Here is a 22,506-nt window from a genome sequence, read left to right on the forward strand (position 1 = left end):
AGATGCGCCCTTTGTGAACTTCAATTGTTTATTACAGAAGTTCACACACAGGGAGCAGCTCAAACTGAATTCTTTTTCAGACTTTTTGAAAATGGTCATTTGGTTTTCATAAGTCGTTACATCATAAGTCTCCATTGCCCAGCATGGCTGAAAATTTCGTCAAAAAGTTGGAGCTTCTGCATGGGAATGAGGCTGAAGAAAAGTGTGAGAAATTTCTGGAAGAAATTAAAGATATATTGAAGTTATCAGAGCCACCTACCCAAGCTACAGTCCTCAGTACCTTCCTAAAGAAAGCTCTAATTTTTGTGGCTGAGTCAAAGATAATGTCTGTGTGCAGAGCACTGCTTCCAGCTGCAGAAGCGGCATGCAAGAACATATTACTGAGGCTGAAAGCATGGGAAAATGCAAGTCAAGTTTCAAAGCTTCTCCAGGTATATATAGTTTTAAAATGTGTATTTTTGGCATGTTTAAAGAAGGTTTTTGGAGGAATGAAAGTGCAATTCTTGATTTTATGCTTAGCAAAAATCAGTTGGGCAAACTAGACCTTTGGAATCAAAATATGGAGGCATCAAAAGATTGATTCCTTTTGGGCATAAATGCAGACCATTTCTAACTTACCAATCACATAAAAATAAGAGAGTGTTTCAAGAAGGAGCATGCCTGATCTTGAACAGAAATGCTTGATCTATCTCCTAAGCAAAATGATATTGCTCCTATCATAACAATTTGAATTATATAGGTAGTGAAAGGCAATCAAGGAATTGATTCACTTTTAACAGATAATCATAATATTGATTCCCCATCAGCTGGCTAATCATTATTTTGATTCACAGGTAATGTTAACAGATAGGCAACAATGACTTGCAAGAATACAGCATTTATCTTGCTATTATTCTCATTTTGTGGTATCCTCAGCACCACAACTGATACCTATAGCATTGTTGTACTTTACCTTCACTACATTTGATAACAATTCACAATTTTTAAGTGTCAAGAATACAAAAACTGAAGCAACAGGTAAAAACCATATAAATAATATAAAAGCACTACAACAATGATAATTAGGGGTTTAAAAATTTCATTTTGCCATTTTACACAAATACTGATTGGTTAGTATGTGATTCATGATACAAAAATAGCATACAGTGTGATTTCATCAAAACAGCTTTTACGTGATGGACAGTGGCTCTGTCTTTTTCCCATTCACAAGGCCAAAGGGACAATTTCTTAGCTTTGAGGTAACACTTTTTGCAAACCTACCACATTTTTCTACCTTTTAAAAGAAAAATCTCACCGTCATGGGCCTTTTTTCAACCGTAACGATTCATTTCAAGTCAAAAGTGTACCCAAATGAATCAAAAAATTGATTCCATGCCCATATTTGGTCATGGCTCCTCCCACCAGAATCAAATTATTGATGCCTCCATATTTTGATTCCAAAAGTCTAGTTTGCCCAACTGAAATCATAAGTTAAACCATGATGCTTATTTTGTGATATTGATGTAGAAATACACTACATTGATAACATATTTGTATTGCATTTGTTTCTGCAGGTTTATACATAAGTATCTGCAAGACTCTGATGTCAAGCTGGCATTTGTTTCCAGGTTTCAACAGAGATGCTAGATACCATGTCAGCATGCTGCCAGTGTGCCGAGGAGAGGAGTCTGCAGCAGGTGCAGTTTTTGGATGGCCTGATGTCACCAGCATTTCAATGTATCAAGGCCACCTACAACCACTGCCAGGAGAGGTCAGTTGGTGACAACTGCTAATGAAAGAATAAGAAGGGACAAACACTTTCACATCTGGGGTCCTTACTCCTTGGTAAACTGTTGCCAAGAATCTGCTAATTTTTATCACCTATGGATAATTGTGTGATGGAGTTTATGAACTTCCCTGAGTCCCCTCCCCTGAGTCTTGACTGTTTCTGAGCTTATATCTGTGTGACTGAACTCCAAAGTCTGATGAACTCCCATTCTCCCCTGTCTCAGTCTCCATTGGCTTTACTTGTCATGTCTGTGTCTCCTCACCAACCTGACCATTTGTTTGGCAGCTCACAGCTGTATGGCTCCATGCTGGAGTCTGTCAATGGCCCCCTGACCAGGCTGTTCCGGGCTGCCACGAGTCTGCAGAATGCTCTTCACCGACTGGCTGATGTCATTGTCTCAGCTGATAGCAGTCATCAGGACCAACAGGCTGTCACCTTGCTGACAACAGGTGGGTGGGACAGGGAAAGGGGGATGCTGAGATGTGTAATTACTGCACACTGGTGCAACTTGTACCTGCTCGACCTTGCTTTCTCCATGTATGCACTGTAGATTGTCAATGTGTGGCAAAGATGAGTCAGCAGTGAGCAGGTCACCTGATGTGTCCTACCCTGCCTTCCCCCATCAGTATCTCACAATATGTTTGAGAGAGGCCAGTAGACTGTCTGAAATCTTACCCTGCCTCCCCCATTCGGTTTGTGATTATAAAACAGAGACAGCTTCCCATATGACCTGAATCCTGACCTTTTGTGCTCCTCCCTCATCACTGTGTGGAGGTTGTGGTGGAGATGATTCACCTTCTGACCTGACCTACCCCTTCCCCCCAGTGTGTGACGATGTGGCGGAGACGGGTCGTCAGCTGACCTGACCTGCTCTCCTTCCCTCCAGTGTGTGATGATGTAGCGGAGACGGGTCGACGTGGCGGAGACGGGTCACCTTCTGACCTGACCTGCTCCCCCTCCCCCCCCCCCCCAGTGTGTGACGATGTGGCGGAGACGGGTCGCCAGCTGAACTGACCTGCTCCCCCTCTCCCCCAGTATGTGACGATGTGGCGGAGACTGGTCGCCAGCTGACCTGACCTGCTCCCTGCCCCCCCCCCCCCCAGTATGTGACGATGTGGCGGAGACTGGTCGCCAGCTGACCTGACCTGCTCCCTGCCCTCTCCCCCCAGTATGTGACGACGTAGCGGAGACGGGTCGTCAGCTGACCTGACCTACCCTTCCCCCCAGTGTGTGACGATGTGGCGGAGACGGGTCGCCAGCTGACCTGACCTGCTCCCCCTCCCCCCCCCCCCCCAGTGTGTGACGATGTGGCGGAGACTGGTCGCCAGCTGACCTGACCTGCTCCCTGCCCTCTCCCCCCAGTATGTGACGACGTAGCGGAGACGGGTCGTCAGCTGACCTGACCTACCCCTCCCCCCAGTGTGTGACGATGTTGCGGAGACGGGTCGCCAGCTGACCCAGCTGGACACCCGCGCCATGGCCGAGGCCTGGAAGTGCTACCTGCGCCTGCTGCAGCGGCTGCCGGACCTCCTGCCGCCCGCCGTCCGGCTGGGGGACGCGCTGACCTACATGGCCGCGGAGGTGGCCTCGCAACTGGCCACGGTCAGGGAGCGTGGTCGGGATAAGGTGCGTGCGGGGCTCGGAGCAGCGCCAACCTACGGTGGCGATGACCGATACGTCACAAATATTTATAGTATGGATGATAATTGCGTGCTATGTAGTTTACAGGCTGAGGAAATATTTTCTGGCACCTCACTTACGATAAAATTGACGCGAAATAATTGATTTGTTTCGAGAGTGCCGTGTTTTTCACTCTCCTTGATACGATGTTACTCGTTGACCTTGCTGACCGTTACTATGGATCTTTGTGACTCCAGACCTTCGCCCCGAGCTCTGACAAGCGTCTGGCGCGCGCCGTGAAAATGTGCAGCTTCTACCTGAAGCTGGTGGTCGGCCTGTCGGAGAGCTACGTCAGCTCCGTCGGCGGCGCGCTCACCAGCCTCGTCCGACTCGTGCTCACTCTGATCAGGTGGGCGCGCCGCAGGCGGGAAGGACGTAGGGTGATCTCGTGTGGGGGGGGGGGGGCTGAATATGCGGGGGGCTGTTCAGTTTTTTTTTTGTGGTGACTAGTGATGGTCTCGAGAGATACGACTCTACTCCAGGTAGGTATGTGTTGTTTACGGAGCGAGCGGAGTCTTTCCTTAGATTAACGGAAATTTCTGAGTATGAGCGGCCGTCACGATTTTGCGACGCTTATATCTCAGCAACCACTTGAACGATTTACATACGGTAATTTTTGTAGGGTAGCTTCGTTCCTTCTACCAAGTATTGGACTATTCCCGATGCATGTGGGTGACCCCTTATGCACGTGCCACGTGCAAAACGAAGAGGTGTCACTTTTGTAATAGTTGCAATATCTCGGTAACTACTGGGCCGATTGCGCTGAAAGTTGGCATGTAGGTAGGCACCCACTAGGCAATGCATATCCTTGTGCCAGAGTTGGGGTGCTGCTGCACGTGCGCACGTGCAGGGGTCGATTCCAGATCTCGAAAACGGCTTGACCGATTGCGCTCAAATTTGGTACACGGTTAGGGGCCGGTTAGTAGGGTGCCGTGTAAAAGTCAGTCAGGACCCATTTTGCACGTGCGCACGTGCAGGGTGCCGCTTCCAGATCTCGAGAACGGCTGGGCCGATTGTGCTCAAATTTGGCACATCACTAGAGACCGGTTAGTAGGGTGTCGTGCACAAGTCAGTTGGAGGTACCCCCTCGCAATTTCGCACGTGCAAGGCCCACCCTCTCGCTCGCTCCGTTAGTCGCCCCAAAAGGCGTTATACTGGTTTATGTACTTTCGTTCTTAGGGGAATGAGTGGTGTTTTTCACATTTTACCGTACTGTCTTTTGGGCAGGTCCATCATACTCCATGACGCCCGACTGGAACGTCTTTATGCCTATGTGAACTGCATTTTCACCGTACTCCATCTAACCTTTTGGTAGAGATCAGTTGCAATTTCCTGCCGTCAGTCGACTGAGGCTCGTTACCGTTTCCCTGACCTCTCCCTCTGACTGGCAGGTTCTCTGCACCGGACAGTCACGTGGCCGACGTGGACCCGTCCGTTCTCGGTCAGCTGAGCAGTCAGCTGACGGTGGCCGCCGAACCGCTGCTCGACTGTCTGATGGAACATCAGGGCTTCCCGCAGGTAATGCGGTCAGTTGACATCCAACGGCTTTTTAGCCTTCGAGACCGCAAATAGTGCTAGAAGCAGTTTTGTGTTTTCACCCGCTTCGCTTGGTGTGCGTGTGCTTGTATCTAGCTATTATACGAGGCTGTTGAAGCTTTTGTAATGACACGTCTGAAGTCAATGGTGTATTTACCCTGACCTGACCTGTGTTCCGCCGCCAGTCGTTCTGGTCGGCTCTATCTGACTCTGAGGACCTTGGAGGCCTGTGTCGGCTGCGCTGCTGCCTGATCCTGATCCGCCGCACCTGCCACCTGGCGGCGCCGGCGCGAGCTAGCTGGACCTCTGAGGGGGTGGGCGAGCGCCATCTGATAGCGGCGGTGCTCCGGCTCATGCCTCTGTGTGAGTAGTGTATTCATGTATTGTCTGGCGCGCTTAATCGGAGCCGTTTGTTTTATTCTTCGCTTGATGTGTTCCGTGTAGATATGCTCTTTTTTCCCAGGGTAATGGGAAACCGCGCTATGTCAACGGGTGTTAGTCGTCATTTTGATCTGACCGTGCCGTTTGTCCAGGTGACCGGGAGCTGACGTGCTGCCTCCAGCTGGACTGCGACGGCCAGGGCCGGCCACAGGTCAGCCTGTACCAACTCACACTCTCCACCGTCTGCGCCCTGGCCGGTAAGGGACCATGAGAGTGCTGCAGTCATTGCAGAGTGCAATTACCGAATATGTGATCAGACTTACCAATGGGACTGCTGTATAATAGTTATATGGCTTTGGTAGGTGCATGTAGCCAACTTGTGTAATCAAATTGGTAGGTAGTTAATTGTAAATTTATTGAGAAGTATGTGACTGAGCTGAAGCGTTAACACAGCTCGGTTTTCGATCAGACCCACGTTTAATATGACTGACTTACTATGTTATGACTAATACGAGTGTTATTATGACTTACTATGTTATGACTCGTATGTTATGAGCTGTCGATATTTTTCCGCTATTCTGCATGTCAGTTGTCAGTCAATTACTCTGCTCACTGGTCCCCTCCGCCCCTCAGGCAGCCTGTCGGCGGCGGAGCTGCGCGCCGCGGAGCTGCATCTGTGGCGCCACCTGTGTCGCGGAGACGGCTGGGCGTCACTGCTCGCCGCCGATACGCTCTGCTTCATCGCCAGGTGAGTGCAGTCTGAGCATCCACAGTAGCAACGGTTTATCGTCAGACTCACGTCGCATTCACGTCTTTCAGACTGCTTGGCTTTTGTGCGTGTGTGCATATTTCAAAGACTTAAGAATGTTGTGATAAATGACAGAATAGGTTTAATGTTCGATGCGCTCTTTCCGTGACCAAACTTTCCCACACAGTCTGGGACCCTAGAGTGACTGTGGCTAGCTACATATATCAGTTAATTCTTTTGGCTCAGGTACGGCCCGGCGGCGCTGTGCCGCTCCTACTGTGACGCGGCGGCCGGAGCGCTCTCCCGGCGCCGCTGTCCGCCGCTGCGCCGCCTCCTGTGCCGGCTGGTACCTCTGCTCGCCGCCGAGGACCGGGATCAGCTGCTGCGCCGGCCGGCGGCCGCCTCCCTCCTGCACCCGGCCTGTCCGCCAGCGCTGCTCGAGTCGGCCCTGACCGCCGCTGAGGAGGGGACCGAACAGCTGACTGGGAGACCGGGACGGCGGACCGCCGCACAGGTCACTGCGCTGGTACGTGCCGGAGACGGACGGCGTAACTGTGGGATGGGACTGAGGGTGTGTGCAGTGTGCACTTTGCCGCATTATCCCAGCCTGAGCCTTGTGGTGACCGGTGACCATTGCGTTTTATCGTGCTAGGAAGGGTTCGGCGGCGGGTAGGGAGCTGGGTGAGGACTAGGAGCTTCATGTCTTGTAGGGTTATGTAGGGAGTCAGGCTACCGAATAAACGCGGGTGGAACGTACGAACGTACGGGGGGTGGCTATTGGCTGTCGGTTATCGGCTACCGAACATTCACAGGCAGTATGGATTGTTTAGGAGTCAGCTCATGAGCTCAGTATCTTCCCTGGTGCGAACTGTGAGCAGGCAGGTGTGAGCTACATAATATGTGAGCGAATTCCCTTATTATAATAAGGTGACTTGACAAAGCATACAGGAGCGATGGGTAAAGTAGCAAGCGATCTCGGATAGTCTCTAGTTTTCTTTAGAATAGAAACATTTTCGAATAGGTAATGTGGACCTTCCTCCCTGGTATGCATGTTAAAATTACCCACTATTGACACAGGAGTGCCGTGTTTGCCGTCTGTCTGCGCCGTCCCTAATAAGTCCGAGTTGTGTCTTCCCAAACTGCGCCGTACTGTAGCCAGAGAGGTCGGAGCGTTTACCTGTTGCTCTGTGAAGTGCCAGATCTGAGGTGTGTTTATACGCTGGAGAAACTTCACAGGGTGGGGCCGCTGACGCCGCTGTTAGCACGGCGATGCGGGGGCGGGATGGAAGCATAGCTCAGGGCTCAGCTGGCTCAGAGCTCACCTGTGGCCTGCCAACACTATTGGTATAAGTTGGATTCGATTTAGTTGTGACTACGCAGCGCTCCAAGTAGGCTGACGAGTTGTGTAAACACCCACGTGACTTTTCACTTCCGTGAGCTAAATTTACGCAGCTAATGGAACGGCTTCGATTAATGGTGCTGCGCGCAGTAAATATTTATATGAATGAATGCATCGGAGTTTCACGGTAGTTAGCCGTATCATTAATTCTTGCCTTTCGAAATCTCCCTTCGCCCAGCCGTGACCTCAGCTCCCCCGCCCGCCGTGTTCTCCAGTCGGACTCGCTGTTCGCCTGCGGCACCGCCCTGTCCGCCCCGCCGACGGCCGCCGGTCTGCCATCCCGCCTACTGACGCTGCTGGAGCGGCTGTGGGCGGCGGTGCCGACCCGTCTGACCGGTCCAGCAGGCTCCCGACTGGCCTGTGGCCTGCTGCGGGCCTCAGCCGCCCTGCCGGCCGACTCTCCGCTCAGCGACCAGCAGCTGACGCAGGTCAGTTCAGACGGAGGTCAGGCAGGGAGTCGGGTCACCGAATAAACATGGCTGGTGTTTAAGGGTGGGGTCTGTTTGACGGCTCATGTGCAGTCGGTTTGCCCGCCTACTTTGGTAGTAATTGGTTCCACTGTTGCCGTGTGGTGCATGGATGCATAACGAATACGATGTTAGTGTAATTCGACCTGACGTTTTTCAGGTCCTCTCCATCTGCTCCGGCTGGCTGCCCGAGTGCAGTGTGCCGGTGAAACTGGGCGTCATCGGCCTCTTGGGCGGCATCAAAGCTCGACAGTTTCCGTCTGTGAAAGGCGACGATGGTCCAAAACACTACATTCCAAGTGAGAATACCAGCTATTCTATAAATGGCGCCTATGTTACATGATAACAAATGCCGCAATACAATTTCACATGATTTTATGATCCACAAGGCTTAGCTCGTATTGCAAATTATAATGTATATTTTATGCTTATCATGTTTTCTAGTTATGTATGACTCATGTAATTTGTGTGCTCTTAACTAATTGCTGGTGTTTGCCGGCAGCTCTGTACCGGAGTCTACTGACCGACCCCAGTCAGCTGGTCCGGCAGTGCGCCATGGACGCGTTCGCCGCCTTCGCGTCACGTACGCCGCACGCCGCTCTGATCTCGGCGGCGGTGGCGGCGCCGGCCGGCCTCCAGGGGACGGCCAGTGGCCACCTGCAGCGGCTGGCGGCCCGGCGGCGCGGCCCGGCCGCCCTGTCAGCCGCCCTGGCCCGGGCCGGGGTCAGCTCGGCCGCGGCGGCCGCTGTGCCGGAGATGCTCCCGCGGGTGGGGCCGCTGACGGACTCTGAGGGTGCCGGGAGCGGCGGTGAGGGACCGATGGATTCAGAGGACGGTCTGCCGGTGACGGACGGCCCGGCGGCCCGTCTGACGAACGGTACCGGCGGGGACGGCTCGGGTCGGTCGCCGCCGGGGGAGGGCTCGCTCCCCCCGCGGGAGGCGCAGCTACTGGACGGTATCCAGCGGCGACTGGCCGCGCTGAGACGCGACTGGCGGCAGGGCGGCGCGGCGGCTGACAGCGGCCGGCTCCTCCGACTGCTGACAGACATACAGACCCGCCTGGACGCCGGGTGACCGCCGGGCGGGACGGCAGGCGCAGGATGGTCCTGACTGGCGAGAGCCGGTGAATCGGGACCCCGGATTGCCAACACCGGTCAGTGAAGAGGGTGGGACAGGTTGACAAGGGGGGGGGGGGGGGGGTCTGACGGGGACCGATCGCCTTTGTTGATTTTAGTGCTCGGAAGATGGTGTGAAGTTTTCTTGCAATATGATTTGTGTCTGTGTGTACCACAATGTGACCATTATACCGTCATTATACCGTGATTGGTATTGATCGAAATTAAGGTTTATACTTAGCCTCGTTTCATCCACCTGTCTCGTTCATGTGCATGGTCTGTTTTGTAGAACATGTGCATCACATCAGCTGTATTCCATATCCCAACCATCTCCGAACAGTAATAATACAGTGTATATAAATGCGCTGAGACATTTCATATCTCATCGCTTCTGAACTAAAAATAATATAATACAATGTGAGTGACATATTGTGGGCACACTTTCCGCCACGATTCCTCCTCGCAGTAAGCATTGTACACGACACAGATGTGTGGTTATGAAGATGACAGTCTCGCCGTCTCCCCCTACTTTCCGATGATGATCTTCCGTCCGGCACCAATGTTTTGGCCGGCCTGCGTGGCTCCCTTGTTGGTGCCAGCCTGCAGTCCAATCACCGCCTTGCCGGCGGCCAGGGTCTCCTCGTCGAATTCGCGGACGTTGGACTCAGCGGGCTTGGGGCCCAGCCAGGGACCCGGCCACTCCGGGTGCATGTAGGTCTGCGGCAGAAGGCACAGTGTCAGCCGGGAGGGGTGGAAATGCGGCCCCACGCGCTCAGCCAGGCACCGCCAACACATTCTCAGCCATCTCCACATCCGACCTAACTTCACATACGCATTTGGGGAACTGGGGGAAGGGACGGAGAAGAGCCGATGACTACCTGAAAGCCGTCTACTTTCCAAGGATGATCTTCCTGCCGGCGCCCATATTCTGTCCGGCCTGTGTCGCTCCCTTGTTGGTGCCAGCCTGCAGTCCAATCACCGCCTTGCCTGCAGCCAACGTCTCCTCATCGAATGTCCGCACGTTGGACTCTGCGGGCTTGGGGCCCAGCCAAGGGCCCGGCCACTCCGGGTGCATGTGGGTCTGTGGAGTGGGCCAGCGCCAATGGAGAGGTTATAATCGGCGCGTATAGGCCGTCCATGGGCCAGTGAAAGCGATTCGAGTCGCCAGACTCGAATAAAAAAGCAGTTTCAAAAAATTGGCAGACGACGAAACAAAACAGAAAAAAGTGGCGAAATCGGCAAAGAAAATAACACGGACGTAACAAAACACAGACACATGAATGATAAAAAATGATGGCATTGATATAATAAAAAATGGGACAGAACGAAATGCAAACGCTCGTATGACACAAAAATAGCATTGATATAATGAAAAAACGAACCTCACCAAGACACTTCCAGAACAATATGGCGTACGAGAAATTTGCGTATTTCTCGTGAAACGAAAAGCCTCTAGTGTGCTACATCAATTGGCGACAGTGGCGCCGGATCATCACCTGGCGGCCGAGGGCGAAGATGGAGTTGGTGACGGCGGCGATGTCCTTGCCCTCGTACAGGTCAGCAGTCTGGAACAGGTCGACGTCCGAGCAGCCGTACTTGACCATCGCCTTCTGGAAGCTGAGGGGAGAGGGCCGTGGTCAGCGGCCGACCGAGAATGCTCAAGTACCACTATGAGAAGCTGTCTGCTCCTCGAGCAAAACAGTCACACTCATGGCTGTAACTGTACTGCCTCGTGAATGAAGGACCTTGCAGTTATGTGACATGACGTTTGCAAGCTTGAAGAGTATCAAACTATCGCATTCATTTTTCGAATTATCCGCTCTGCTGCCTGGACTGTCTGTAAGCCACTCACTTGTTGATGTTCTCCATCATCTTGAAGGAGGCACCTGTGGTGTTGATCTTGCTGATGGATCCCGGCATCAGCTTGTTCATCAGCTTGCAGAGCACCTGACCGTCCCTGGAACGACGACCGGGCCTCGTCAAACATATGAACTAGGATGTTTGATCGACAATGATCTACAATGCCTTTGGCACCGGGTCTCGGTTATATTATCCCGTATTTGAGATAATTATCACCATAGATAAATTGTTTGGTAGGTAGCGTACTGTCATTTGATGGATCTGTGAAGAGACGTAAATTAAGCAAGCGTTATAACAAATAGCAAAGCTCCCCTTGTCTGCCGCGCCTATCACGGTCTTTCGAAATCCCGTGTCTATATTATATCAGGTGACCGCGACCAACGACAGCGAGGAACGTCTGTCTCTCTCTGTCTCTCAGTCTCTTACTTGAGGACGTGGGCATAGTCGCCAGCGGGCCACTTCTCGCCGGTGACGGCCTCGATCCACTCCTTGACATCAGCCTCCAGCTGCGGATCGCGCTTTCCAGCGGCCTGCGGAAGAAGAACGAGACCGCGTCAGACGTGAGACGCGCTACCGGGATGGTGTAGACTTTTTAGTCGCTTATCTTCATGATACCATGGTCTGTGATGTCTGGAACTGGGTTGGGAAGGGCTCATGATAGCTGTTTGGAGGTGCTGGTGAGTTCCGTTGTTGATTTTCTAGACACTGTTTGTTAACCCTCGCCCGCACATGGGGGGGGGGGGGGTTGCCACCCCCCCCCCAGGCAGTCTTTCTGCTCTGCACTCAACATTTTTAGAGCTAGAAGGCTGATTTTTCGTATAGCTGCTCGTCTATCCTTTCTTGATGTCCACTGAAAATTTCAAGTTTCTGTGATTTTTGGTTTCGGAGATATGACCTTGTTTTTCAGGTCATGTCATGACCCAAATGGCCAATTCTCAACATCTTGCGTTTGCCATGGGCCTTGTGAGCTTTTGACACCCTGATTTCGGCCTTTTTTGCCAGTCTCACCTCCCACCTATCATGGAACATGTTGTTCGACGATGTACAGGGGTCAAGGTCAGGGTCAAGGTCAACCTAGGTCATCTAAGATAATTGCGTTTTAGGCAAGCTGAATTTACTTTTTGTGAAGTTTTTTGACTGCATTTTTGGTAAAAGCTTCTCAGATCATGATTTCATGTGATATGGACCCAAAAACAATCGGTGCACACATCAGTATACACACAGACACACACAGACATACAAACACATATAATTGACCTTGACCTAACTTGACCTGAAATGACCTCAGCAGCAAAATTCTGGTCGGATAGTGTGACAAAGAGGTTCTAGCTGGCTTGGCACCAGAAAACAGCATCGTCATCGGTATTTGATAAGCAGCGCACTTGATATCCAACGGTGACCCAAAACAGCAACATTTTTTAGTTTGACCTGACCTGGAAGGTCAATGACTGACCTGAGAAGGTAAAACTGGGTATCATTGGATTCGTCTCTTCCCAAAGAATCTTTTTGGTCTTTACTGCTAAGCTCTATCTCCAACAGGAACGAAATGGCGCGGGGGGGTGGCAACCCCCCCCCCCATGTGCGTTCTAGGATGGGAAAATGGCATGTGCGGGCGAGGGTTAAACATCCCTTTTCAAACACCCTGTGACCTTGGCCTGACCCGCTCGAAGGTCTGTGTCACTCCATCTGTCGGTCATGTCACTCGAGTCCTCGAGGGGGGTCGTTTTTTCAGAGGGTGACGCAGCGCCCGTCCTGGCTCTGTGACCTGGATCGCTCGGATGGTGACTCACCGTCGTCGCCAATTGCCAGCAGGCCAGTGAGAGCCGGCCGTCGGCGGCGTGACGGTATTTTTAGTGGCCCCTGGCCGACACGCAGTCGCCAGAGCGCTACTCCGACCTGCCCCCGTTTTCCGCCGTCCATGGTTCCCCGGTGGTGTCTCGTTGGAGACAGTTATGTCCGGTGTCGACCTTAATCCATCAGTTCAAAGGAGGTCGGGACTTTCCGTGCTAGACGCTCCTTGGAAACGGTTAAATGCAATGGCTACCGGCGTTCCGATTTAGGCGTTTGGATTTAATGGTCTAATGCTTATTTTTATAACGTATCGGCTTCCCAGAAAACGATATTAGATGCTGTATTGAAGTTATAATAAAGGAAGCATTGTCCCACAAATGATGTGCATGCCCAACACATTTCACAGCATATGTCCGCCACCCGGGATTATTAGCATGGTTCTGACACGAGGATCTCGAAACTCAGGAAACTATCCTTGAATCTCCTTGAGGTCTTTTCGGTATGAGATGAGAGACAAATGACCAGTGATAGCCTCTCTAATTCCCTCTCCTGTCAAGACAGCCAGTTGGTGTATTTTCTGTGTCATTTCGGTGGCATTTGGTCCCCTGCGGCCCAGCTGATGGCTTTCCGGTCCCAGAGAAACGTCGAGCTCTGAAGCCGGTCGCATTAGCTCACGCCGGAAACTGTGGTCAAGTGAGGCTGCCAAACGAAACAGGGACACCTCTGGCTGCATGAGTGGTGTGTGGAGTCATCGGTCAGAATAACTTGATGAATGGACTGACGAATTTCGAAAGTGTCCTTGATTACGTTAGTTATTGGGGAAAGCAGTAATTTGTGTTACTGTAAAAACTGGAAGGTATTTTGAATGTTTGGCATTTAGATTTATGTACTGCGAGCAACGAGTAGGCTCGCTCGAAATTGTTCTAAACGTTTCACTTTCAGATAAAATATATTCGCTTTTAACAACTGGCTTTCCATTACTTAGCTGATCATTCGTGTCCTTCCATCAAAGCCTGGGTCGGAATTTCGAAACAATGTGAAACTTTCATGTTATCTTGTTTGATGAATGGCTGACGTGCTACACAAACTGGTAACCCGTCTGGGTTTGTCGCTAGGCTATGCAGCGTTCCGAACTACAAGGCTTCAACGAACAACCGCTCACCTTGTTCAGATAGATACCTATCTGATCTTCACCTCTAAATTATCTACACCATAATGCTAGAGTACGCAACATCAACTGTGTCTGCCCTTGGGCCTTCACCCCATCACGATGTTCGCTTTGATCTCGCTCTGCCGTCTGCTGTGGGCAGGCGTCTGACACGCCGACGGGCGGGCCGGGGCGGGTGATGGGGCACGCCAGGGCGGCGGCGAGGGTACGGCGCGCCGGGGCGGTCGAGCGGCTCGTATCGGGGCGGCTGGAGCGATCCAAACACACGGTTCGCTGCGCCGTCGGACACGTCGAGGTCAGCTATTCATAGCTGCCGGGGCGGCGCGCCGCACACTCGCGCAACCCGGCCAAATCGGGCGACGCGCGCGCTAACCTGTGCGAAAACCTAGACGCCCCCGCGTCTGGACCGGTAACTAGCGGTGGGGAGGGGGACGGGTGGGGATGTGGGCCCCGCCCGGACCCGGAAACATCCGGAATATCGGCAGTACCGGCGGAAGTGAGGGGTAGGTAAAAGCTGATGCTAAGATACGGGTCCGAGCGTAGACATGTGATGGAGCGATTTGACGTTAGTTAATGGTTACATATATGGTTGATGGCTGTGATGAGCATTGTTAGTATTATAGTTGTAAATAGCCTTTGCTCATACTTAATCGAAAAATGACGAAAAAACAAAATATAGGTATATAAAGAGACTGATATTTCGCCCTTGTGGCCTCTTCAGAGTGAAGCATTTAAAACATTCATATTTGAGACAGAGGGACAGTTAGTTAATGGTTTGCAATGCGATGCGAAGCTATGATACCTACATTTAAACTGATAGCTCTACCTATATGTATATCTTACCAGGTTGTTCAGTGTTTGGTAAAAATTGGCAAATGCTTGGATCGCTGCACATCAAAGGAGAAACAAGGATCTACGTTGTCATTATATCACTGCAAATCAAGGGCAATGTAAGATGTTTCGACCTCACAGCACACGGCCTTTGCAAATGTGAACCCTGCGATTATAAGTTATATATAGTTATGCTATATGCAACTATAATCGCAGATATTGTATGCGATTATATAGTTATAGTTATATAGTTACATAGCTATATAGTTATAGTAAGGCTATCAACGCTAAACGGGTAGCACACTACCGGTGAAATACGAACTGCAATTACATTAGATATCTGGAAAGTGCCAGATCTATCATAATTTTACGTTATGTTCTACAAACACCATGGGTAAGGATGCATCAGGGGCGCGGGAACCACTGTCAGACTGGGGGGGGGGGGGGGCACACTATAATAGAGATCAACCTAGGGTACCCCCAAATCTAGTTTTCTCACTGGTTTTAGGCCACTCATTTTTCATCCCTTGGCTTTTTCAACAAAACTAGAAAATATTTACAAAAAAAGTGTGGTATTCCATCTCAAAGGTGTGGGGGCACCGCCCCCACGGCCCCAGAATTGGGGGGGAGGGGCAAGCTGATCCCAAAGGCCCCCCCCCCCGGTTCCCGCGCCCCTGGGATGCATGATTGCATGATTGCACAAACAAAATCATGCGAAGGGTCCCCTTGGTTTCATTAACACCAACAAAAGTCATTATTAGGTCTATGATCACGATGCATCTCTGGACACAATGGTAGAGCCAAATCTATGATCCTGTAGATAAAAGTTAACGGGATCAGATCCCGAATCAACTTCATCAGGTCCATGCACATAACACATCTCTGCTGGGCGCCTAGTCGTACTTATAAGTACGACTTCTGTATACAGAAGACTTTCACAACAAGCCTCGCATAGCCAAATTAACCACCACTCAGTCGTACTGGATTCAGTTCCATCTGGAGTTACATTTACTTTCAGCGAGTTGACACGTTAGTCGATTTACGTTCACGAATGCATAGAAAGTACAGAAAACAGTAGCCCTGCTTTTACGAAGTAAGAACAGTTTTTTAGAGTTACAGTCGATCGAATAAGGCAATCTAATGTGAGCAGGGAATCGACTAATGATCTTTGGCACAAAACGATAAAAACAATGTCGATCAGTGCCATCCCCACAATCATTGGACCTGTCGACTTACCCCTACGCGCGGCATGGTGTGTGTCTGTGTGTGACTGTCGGGTGACCTCGGTGACCTCGGGGGCAGAGCTGCTGCTGCCGGCGGACTCTCACGACTCCGTGACTCGAGTGCACCTCCCCCGGCCGACAACACCTTTATAGACGGCGGTGGCCCGCCCAGCCGGCGCGTGCCAAGTGTATCCGCCCGGGCCCATCACGTCATCAGTGACTCAACGAGGGGACCAGGTGGAGCAGCCGGCTCCGGCCGACTCCGGGGCCCTCCAGCTGCCCCGCTTCAGCAGACTGCACAGCTGAGGCGGCTCTCAGCAATCAGCGCCTCCAGAAGCTCTCAGTGAATAGCGGCTGTGAGGCTCCAGCAGCTCCAGCAAACAGCGGCTGTCCGGCTCCAGCAGCTCTTAGCGGTGGCGCCCCCACGCGCATAGCTAGCTCAGCTGCTGGTAGTCAGCGGCTCCAGCTCTCGACAGTGTTTCCAGAAGCCAGTCATCATCCGGTGCTTCCAGCTCTTAGCAGTCAGAGTCTCTAGCAGCTCTCAGCAACAAGCGAGTCCAACCGTCCAGCTGCTCCCAACATTATGCGGCTCTACCAGCTCTCGACTCCAGAAGCCCTCGGCCGCCAGTGTCTTCAGTAGCTATCAGAAGCCAGCGGCTCTTACAGTGCCCAGCGATTGGTGCTTCACGACCCATTAGGTTTAAACGGTCAGCGACTGCAGCACTTTATTGTTCAGCGACTGAATATCCACGCCCCCATCCGTGCAAAGACCGGGGGGGCGAGGCAGTTTTTTCAAATTTTGGTCTTGCTGTTGGGATCGTGGTCAGGGTCTTCACTCGTCCGCCCCAGGAATCTTGTCATTGTCACTGCTGTTCTCTCAAGGAATCTTGAGAGAGCACGGTGCCCCGGTGCCCTCTCCATTCCGCCGCCTATGATAAAGTCTGTCAAAACTGTGCACAACCCTTCCTATTAGTGATACACGAGTGTCAGATCCATATAGGGGTCAGTCAAGCAAAGGTCAGGGTCAAGGTCAGGTCAATCAGGTAAGCTAATATCCCTGAAAATCAAAACTGGTATTCGCAGCATAAAACACATGGTTTCATACATCAAGATCGTGGAGCAGTCACGGGATATTGCCAGGGTTCAGCCCGTTCAGCTAAGATTTTTTGAAAAGGTGGAACGATAATAAGAAATTCAAGATAGCCATTTGATTATTCATGATATTAGCAGTCTAATGGCATTTAGTGCATGTCTGTACGTCTTATCAGTGATTTTATATGTTTTTTTTAACATATGCCGTTTCCGGTCGGAAACTCAGAAATCATGGCGTCACTAAAACATCGATATCTAAAAAATTTGGAACCGATTTTTTGAAACTTTGTCACAATAAACTCAATCAATCCCTACAGCTACCCAAAATTTGCCGCGCCTGCGGCGCGCCGTTTTTTTTTTTTTTTTTAGCTATGTACATACAGCACGGCGAAAAAGTGGGGGCATTTAACACCCCCCTCCCCCCCCAGCAACTTGCGGGGTAAGTTGACCTCACCCAAACAAAAAGTATACCATTCGACGTATCATGAACATGGCGAACAAGATGGTGCCAAATCATGGCTCTGCTACCATTTTTGGCGAAGTGATTAACCAAAAATCGAGCCCATACTTTGGGGTACTTCACTTGACCTCAGAGGTCACACCGGTTGATCTGATACGTTAAAGTCGTGTACTAATCACTGCGTCTCATAACGACGTGGACGCTCGTTAAATACCAAGTGTTTGTTTGGGTCGAGGTCAGGTCAAAAAGGAAGCGACCAACGGCGCCTCACGCGTGTTGCTACGATCCCTAGCTTCGGAGATAATCTTGGGGGGGGCTTTAACCTCACCCCTCAGTCAATGGCGTTTGGCCGAATGCTCAGTCAAGTGGGGGAGAAGTATGATTGACATTGGCAGAATCTGCACTCATCCTAATCGGCCGCGTTTGCCGGAACACCTTGCGGGACGCATTCAATAAAAGTATTATTGGTCCTCTCATCAGCGAGATACTTTTGGCTAGACTTCAGTGAGGTGCATGTTGAATTATCTGTCTGCTTATATTAACCCATCTTAGCGAAGCTAATTTTGTATACTGTCCGTCGCGACTGGTTCCTTTTATCCTACAAACTTCAATAGATTACTTAAGGCAGCCATTCTGACAAAGGACGGGCTGTCAGGATCTGGCGGCGGCAGTCGTCAGCTCCTCACTCGCCTCCGTCTGCGCTCCGCTCGGCGTGACGTGTTTGTGTGGGAGGCAGACGGCTCGACCTGCGTCTGCCGAGGGCAGCAGGGACGCGCTGCCAGCCGGACCGCTTGGCAGGCCCGCGCCGCCCGACACGACCTGGAAAGTTCCAGGGAGCTACTGGAAGGCAGCCAAACGCTCCGGCTCCCCACATCTGACAGCCGGCGCCGATAGTAACCAAGGGAACTTGCAAAGCGGCGTGATTTTCGGGAAAGCGGCTAAAGGTGTACCTCGGATCGCGTACAATTTTCCCCGCTCCTTTCATCCTATTGTCTTTTGAGTTTCATACCTGCGACTGCACCGCAAGCCGTCTATTTAATGAAACCTGTCATTTTATTCTCAGACGCAATGTCTTTTGTTGATGCTTTCGCACACACACGCATTTAAGCTTTCTACTGGCTGTTTATCCGTAATAAGCTATTGTTCCAGTAATGATGAACTTCACTCTTGACTTCTTGAGTCTTGGATCATTGGGGTTTCTTGGGAACAAAATAAAGTATGTAGACGCATAACCGCAGATACCTAATGCAAAGTTGGCGCGACGAAGTGAGGTTTAATGGCTGAAAAATGGAGAAAACGAAAGCAGCTAACGGCAAAGATTTGCCCAGTTGCCACATAGCTGAAATTTGTTAGAAAGATACGAAATATTTCAAAAACTTTTCAAATATCCATGACCATTAACTGTTCTGGCATCTCACTTTCGTCATCTAATGGCTCCGACAGTTGGCTTTCTAGCAGCTCCGACCTCCAATCGAACCCGCTGAGTCATGGTTCACGTTGGCAGCCCGTGCTCCTCTGCCGACGCGTCTCGCCCCCGTGGCTGTCTCCCCGACAGTGACCGGCGCCCACCGGGGGTCGGGTGATCCAGCCTCGGAGGTATTCCAACCCGACGTGACTCACAGCATACCGCCCGAGCCACGACGGGGGAGGCTGAGTCACGGAGTCAGACACGCTCTGATGAACATGCAGACTCAAAATATGCCTGGTGATAAACGATGCATGTGCAGAAATAGAACTAGAACTAGAACGACATGACATAGCGCGATGACACTATGATAGTCGGACATGTCAGTTGCATGTGCTGATTGTTCTGTGTACGATAGCTCTGATCATACATTTTAGAAATATGTGTTCATAAAACATGAGATTGTTCCTGGATCGTGCATCCCATGCCGCAGCCCTGTCTTCAGCTGTGATCCGCTTGTGCTGCGGCTTACGCCTACGCTCAATTCGAGCCCATCCCAGACGCAGGCAGTCCTGTGGCCTGCGATGGTATACTGTGCCGCCGCACCGCAGTGCGCGGCGGCGCAGTATCGCAGGCCGAGTCGGCCGAAACGGCGCGGCGTGGCGGGGCTCTGAGACGGGCAGGAGTCAGCTGGGCAGCGGTCTTGTGAGGAAAGAAGGCGAAACCATAGGCGGCGGAACGGGGAGGGCACCGGGGTACCGTGCCCCCCTTTGATTTTGGCATTTTAACATTAGCCCTATGGGCGTTGCATGGAAAGAATGGGACCAAAAGTCGGCAGTGCCCCCCCCCCCCCTTCAATTAATTGAAGGTGTTCCGCCGCTACTGGGCGAAACCAGTCCTTATCGGAACCTTAGGCGGAAACCTCTTGACCAGACCCCAAGGCCAATAAGGAATCATTTGACACCATCATTGAGCCACATGATGCATCTAACGTAGTAGGTAGGTACACCATGACTAATATAAATAATCAATCCGTTTTGTTCCACAAACTGTATTCGTGCGTCGTCAGAGGCGGAGAATTGTCATAATCCCTGGGGGTACTTTTCAGCACCTGGCGAATGGAAGCGTCGAATTTTTTAATAGAAAGGCACATGTAAGTACATACGCTTTCCCAACAGCATCATCTGACATCTTCTCGCGACTTATGCAAAGCAGTTTAGTTTGTGTCTCAGACGTAATTTAAGCAGCCCTATTATATGGTGACCTTTGAATTTACGGAGGTGCTCGAGCACCCCCAAAACCCCTTATTCTCCACCCGTGTGCGTCGTGCCCACTCCCCAACGGCATCCCATTCACTCGTTTTGATCAACAACTTACACGTGATATTAGTGAAGGTATGTCTATTCTAATATACATACTCATTACACACAATGATACATACTCATTATGTTTTTGTTTGGTATGCAAAATTACTTTCCTTTATTATTTTGTGTCGTTATAATCTCAAGTGATTGAAACAAAATATCATTATATTCGATATACGTATATTCCTTCGCCGTCGGCGTCAGTTTCCAGTTCGCGAAACAACAGCTGCGGGAGCTGTTAATAATGTGACGCTCCCTAGCTGAGATGAAGTGGGCTGAAACTTATCCTGGGAACGGAGACGACTAACTTGTGATTTTCCTGCCTTCTGTGTTTGCCCAGGTCTAACTAGATCCGCCGTCTGTATGCAAATCAACTAATCAAGATGGGTGGAAAACATAGGGATTAACACGCGATCTTCTCCCCGCTGAATAATTCAAGGAGAAATGTTAAATTAACTGTGAAAAGACGGTTTTAAACGACAGAAAAATTAGGCGCGGCTCGGCGCTGGGCAAACGAAACTCAGAGATGGGATTGTCTTTTGATGGTAAGCTGGTGCTCGGCCTTTTATCTTACATCTCTTCCAAGTGCTTGTGCTTAAAAGCTTGAATTGTGCAAATGAATTGCGTCGCCATTTAGTGTCTAGAGTAGCATGTAAGAGCATTTAGCAGCATGCAAGAGCTAAAGGAAACAAGTGTTTCCTCCACTTTCTCTATTTCTTGATAATTGTTGCCTCTACGTTCCATATAATATTTTGTTTATTTGGCCAGAATTGCGCATTACACTAATTCTTGTGTAACAAAAAAGAAACTGTTTGATCCTGAGCGCTGACTCAATAGCCATGCATCCTTCTCCCGTGGTCATGTCCCCTACGTCACGCTTCATTCTGGTTCACACTTCTTGTCTCTTCAGGTGACACCTCAACCTGCTTTTGTATTGCACCAGTCCCGCTTATTTCCCATTTTCACTTTCGATTTGTTCATTTTGCCGAAAATAAATAAGTTGATCTCTCGGGTCACACCTCTGTCCCCGGGGTCACCCCCTCCATCTCACACGGTGGCGGCGGCGGTGCGCCCTCTCGCTCCCTCTGAGGAGACTAATCCGCGCGGCGGCGGCCGTCCATTTCATTTGAGCGGCGGCCGGCGGCCGGCGCGCGCGGCACAAAGCGCCCGCCGGGGGAGTCGGCCGGCGGCGACAATGGCGCCGGCGCGGCCGTGATGAGCGGCCCCTGACTGCGGCCGCCAGCTGCCGGCGCTCCCACACGCCGCGCCGGCTCTATCTCGCCGCAGATGACAAGTTGGGGCTTTGTTCATTCACCATCTGACAAATGATAATAACTTCATCTCGACCTAATGCGGGAATCATAGAGAGCGAGCGCAGCGCGGGAATGCTCGCTGCGGCGGGAAGGCAGCGGACGGCGGCGCCGGCGGCACGCGATCTTTGGCGACCCTCCCCACCCCCGGCCCCGGCGGTCAGAGGGCGGGCCGGGGCGGGGCGGGATGGACCGCAGAGAGGCTGATCAGGGTCTGTGAGAGCCGATCACCGCTCACCGGCCGCAGGGGCTCGAAAGCGTCCGATCGGACAGGTGGAACTGACACAGCACTATGGGTAGCTTTGTAGTAAAACACTGCAACAGATGTTGATGGGTGTTTTTTTAAGCCTTATAATTACGCATTAATATGTTTAAAGTTTACGTTAATTCAAGCTTAATAAAGGAAATAAGGCACCCATATAATGCCAAAATGGGGAAAATTTGAGACATGATGGCCTTCATTGACCTCAGTATTGAGCTTAGGTAAGTTTTACCTGGCAACAGAGTTTTCTTATGCCTCGCAGATGCTTGTGAATCTCACTCAGGCTTTTCTTTTTCATATTCTTCGTGCCATTGTTCATTGCGTACCAGTCGTCTGTCATCCAGCCTGAGATACTGCACCGCGGAGCGCCGTCTCCGCCCCCTTCCCGTCCCCCGTCCCCCCCCCCCCCCCCCGGCAGCGCGGCCGACACCGACACTCGGCACCGGTGATGACGGCCGGCCTCGCTTCCCAGGTCGTCCTGCATTTGTCATCGTAATAGCATTGTCACCACCTGGCCGGCAGTGGCATTAGCTCCGACAGAGACAAACCGACACCGTCCGAGAGCGGGTCCTCGCCTCGGCCTGCTCTCCGTGCCCTTTGAGGGCCGCGCCGGCCGCCTCCCAGCCCGCCCCGCCCCACCCCGCCA

General features: G+C 51.4%; 2 protein-coding genes across 3 annotated transcripts; one reads left to right on the plus strand and one right to left on the minus strand.

Annotated features, from left to right (window-relative positions):
• Positions 1-1,006: 1,006 nt before the first annotated feature.
• Positions 1,007-9,149, plus strand: LOC122379937 (uncharacterized protein C1orf112 homolog). The gene is made up of 13 exons (XM_043362613.1): positions 1,007-1,017; positions 1,608-1,750; positions 2,054-2,217; positions 3,189-3,394; positions 3,646-3,797; positions 4,840-4,966; positions 5,170-5,347; positions 5,518-5,622; positions 5,999-6,113; positions 6,360-6,639; positions 7,728-7,940; positions 8,140-8,278; positions 8,482-9,149. Exons 2-13 carry the CDS (start codon positions 1,620-1,622, stop codon positions 9,051-9,053), a joined length of 2,382 nt encoding a protein of 793 aa, XP_043218548.1. The 5' UTR covers positions 1,007-1,017; positions 1,608-1,619; the 3' UTR covers positions 9,054-9,149.
• A 240-nt stretch (positions 9,150-9,389) lies between these two features.
• LOC122379943 (muscle-specific protein 20-like) lies at positions 9,390-16,110 on the minus strand. 2 transcript variants are annotated; one of them, XM_043362627.1, is made up of 6 exons: positions 15,981-16,093; positions 11,381-11,484; positions 10,947-11,051; positions 10,591-10,711; positions 9,973-10,175; positions 9,432-9,811 (listed from the first exon to the last, which is right to left on the minus strand). In XM_043362627.1, the coding sequence occupies exons 1-5, from the start codon at positions 15,993-15,995 to the stop codon at positions 9,984-9,986; spliced, it is 537 nt and encodes a 178-aa protein (XP_043218562.1). In that variant the 5' UTR covers positions 15,996-16,093; the 3' UTR covers positions 9,432-9,811; positions 9,973-9,983. The 2 variants fall into 2 exon arrangements, with proteins under 2 accessions (XP_043218571.1, XP_043218562.1); XM_043362636.1 differs by lacking the exon at positions 9,973-10,175 and having other exon boundaries at positions 9,390-9,811; positions 15,981-16,110.
• Between the last annotated feature and the right edge of the window lie 6,396 nt (positions 16,111-22,506).

The sequence above is a fragment of the Amphibalanus amphitrite genome, unplaced genomic scaffold (assembly GCF_019059575.1).
Source record: "Amphibalanus amphitrite isolate SeventyFive unplaced genomic scaffold, NRLGWU_Aamphi_draft 000009F_arrow, whole genome shotgun sequence".
Taxonomy (NCBI): domain Eukaryota; kingdom Metazoa; phylum Arthropoda; class Thecostraca; order Balanomorpha; family Balanidae; genus Amphibalanus; species Amphibalanus amphitrite.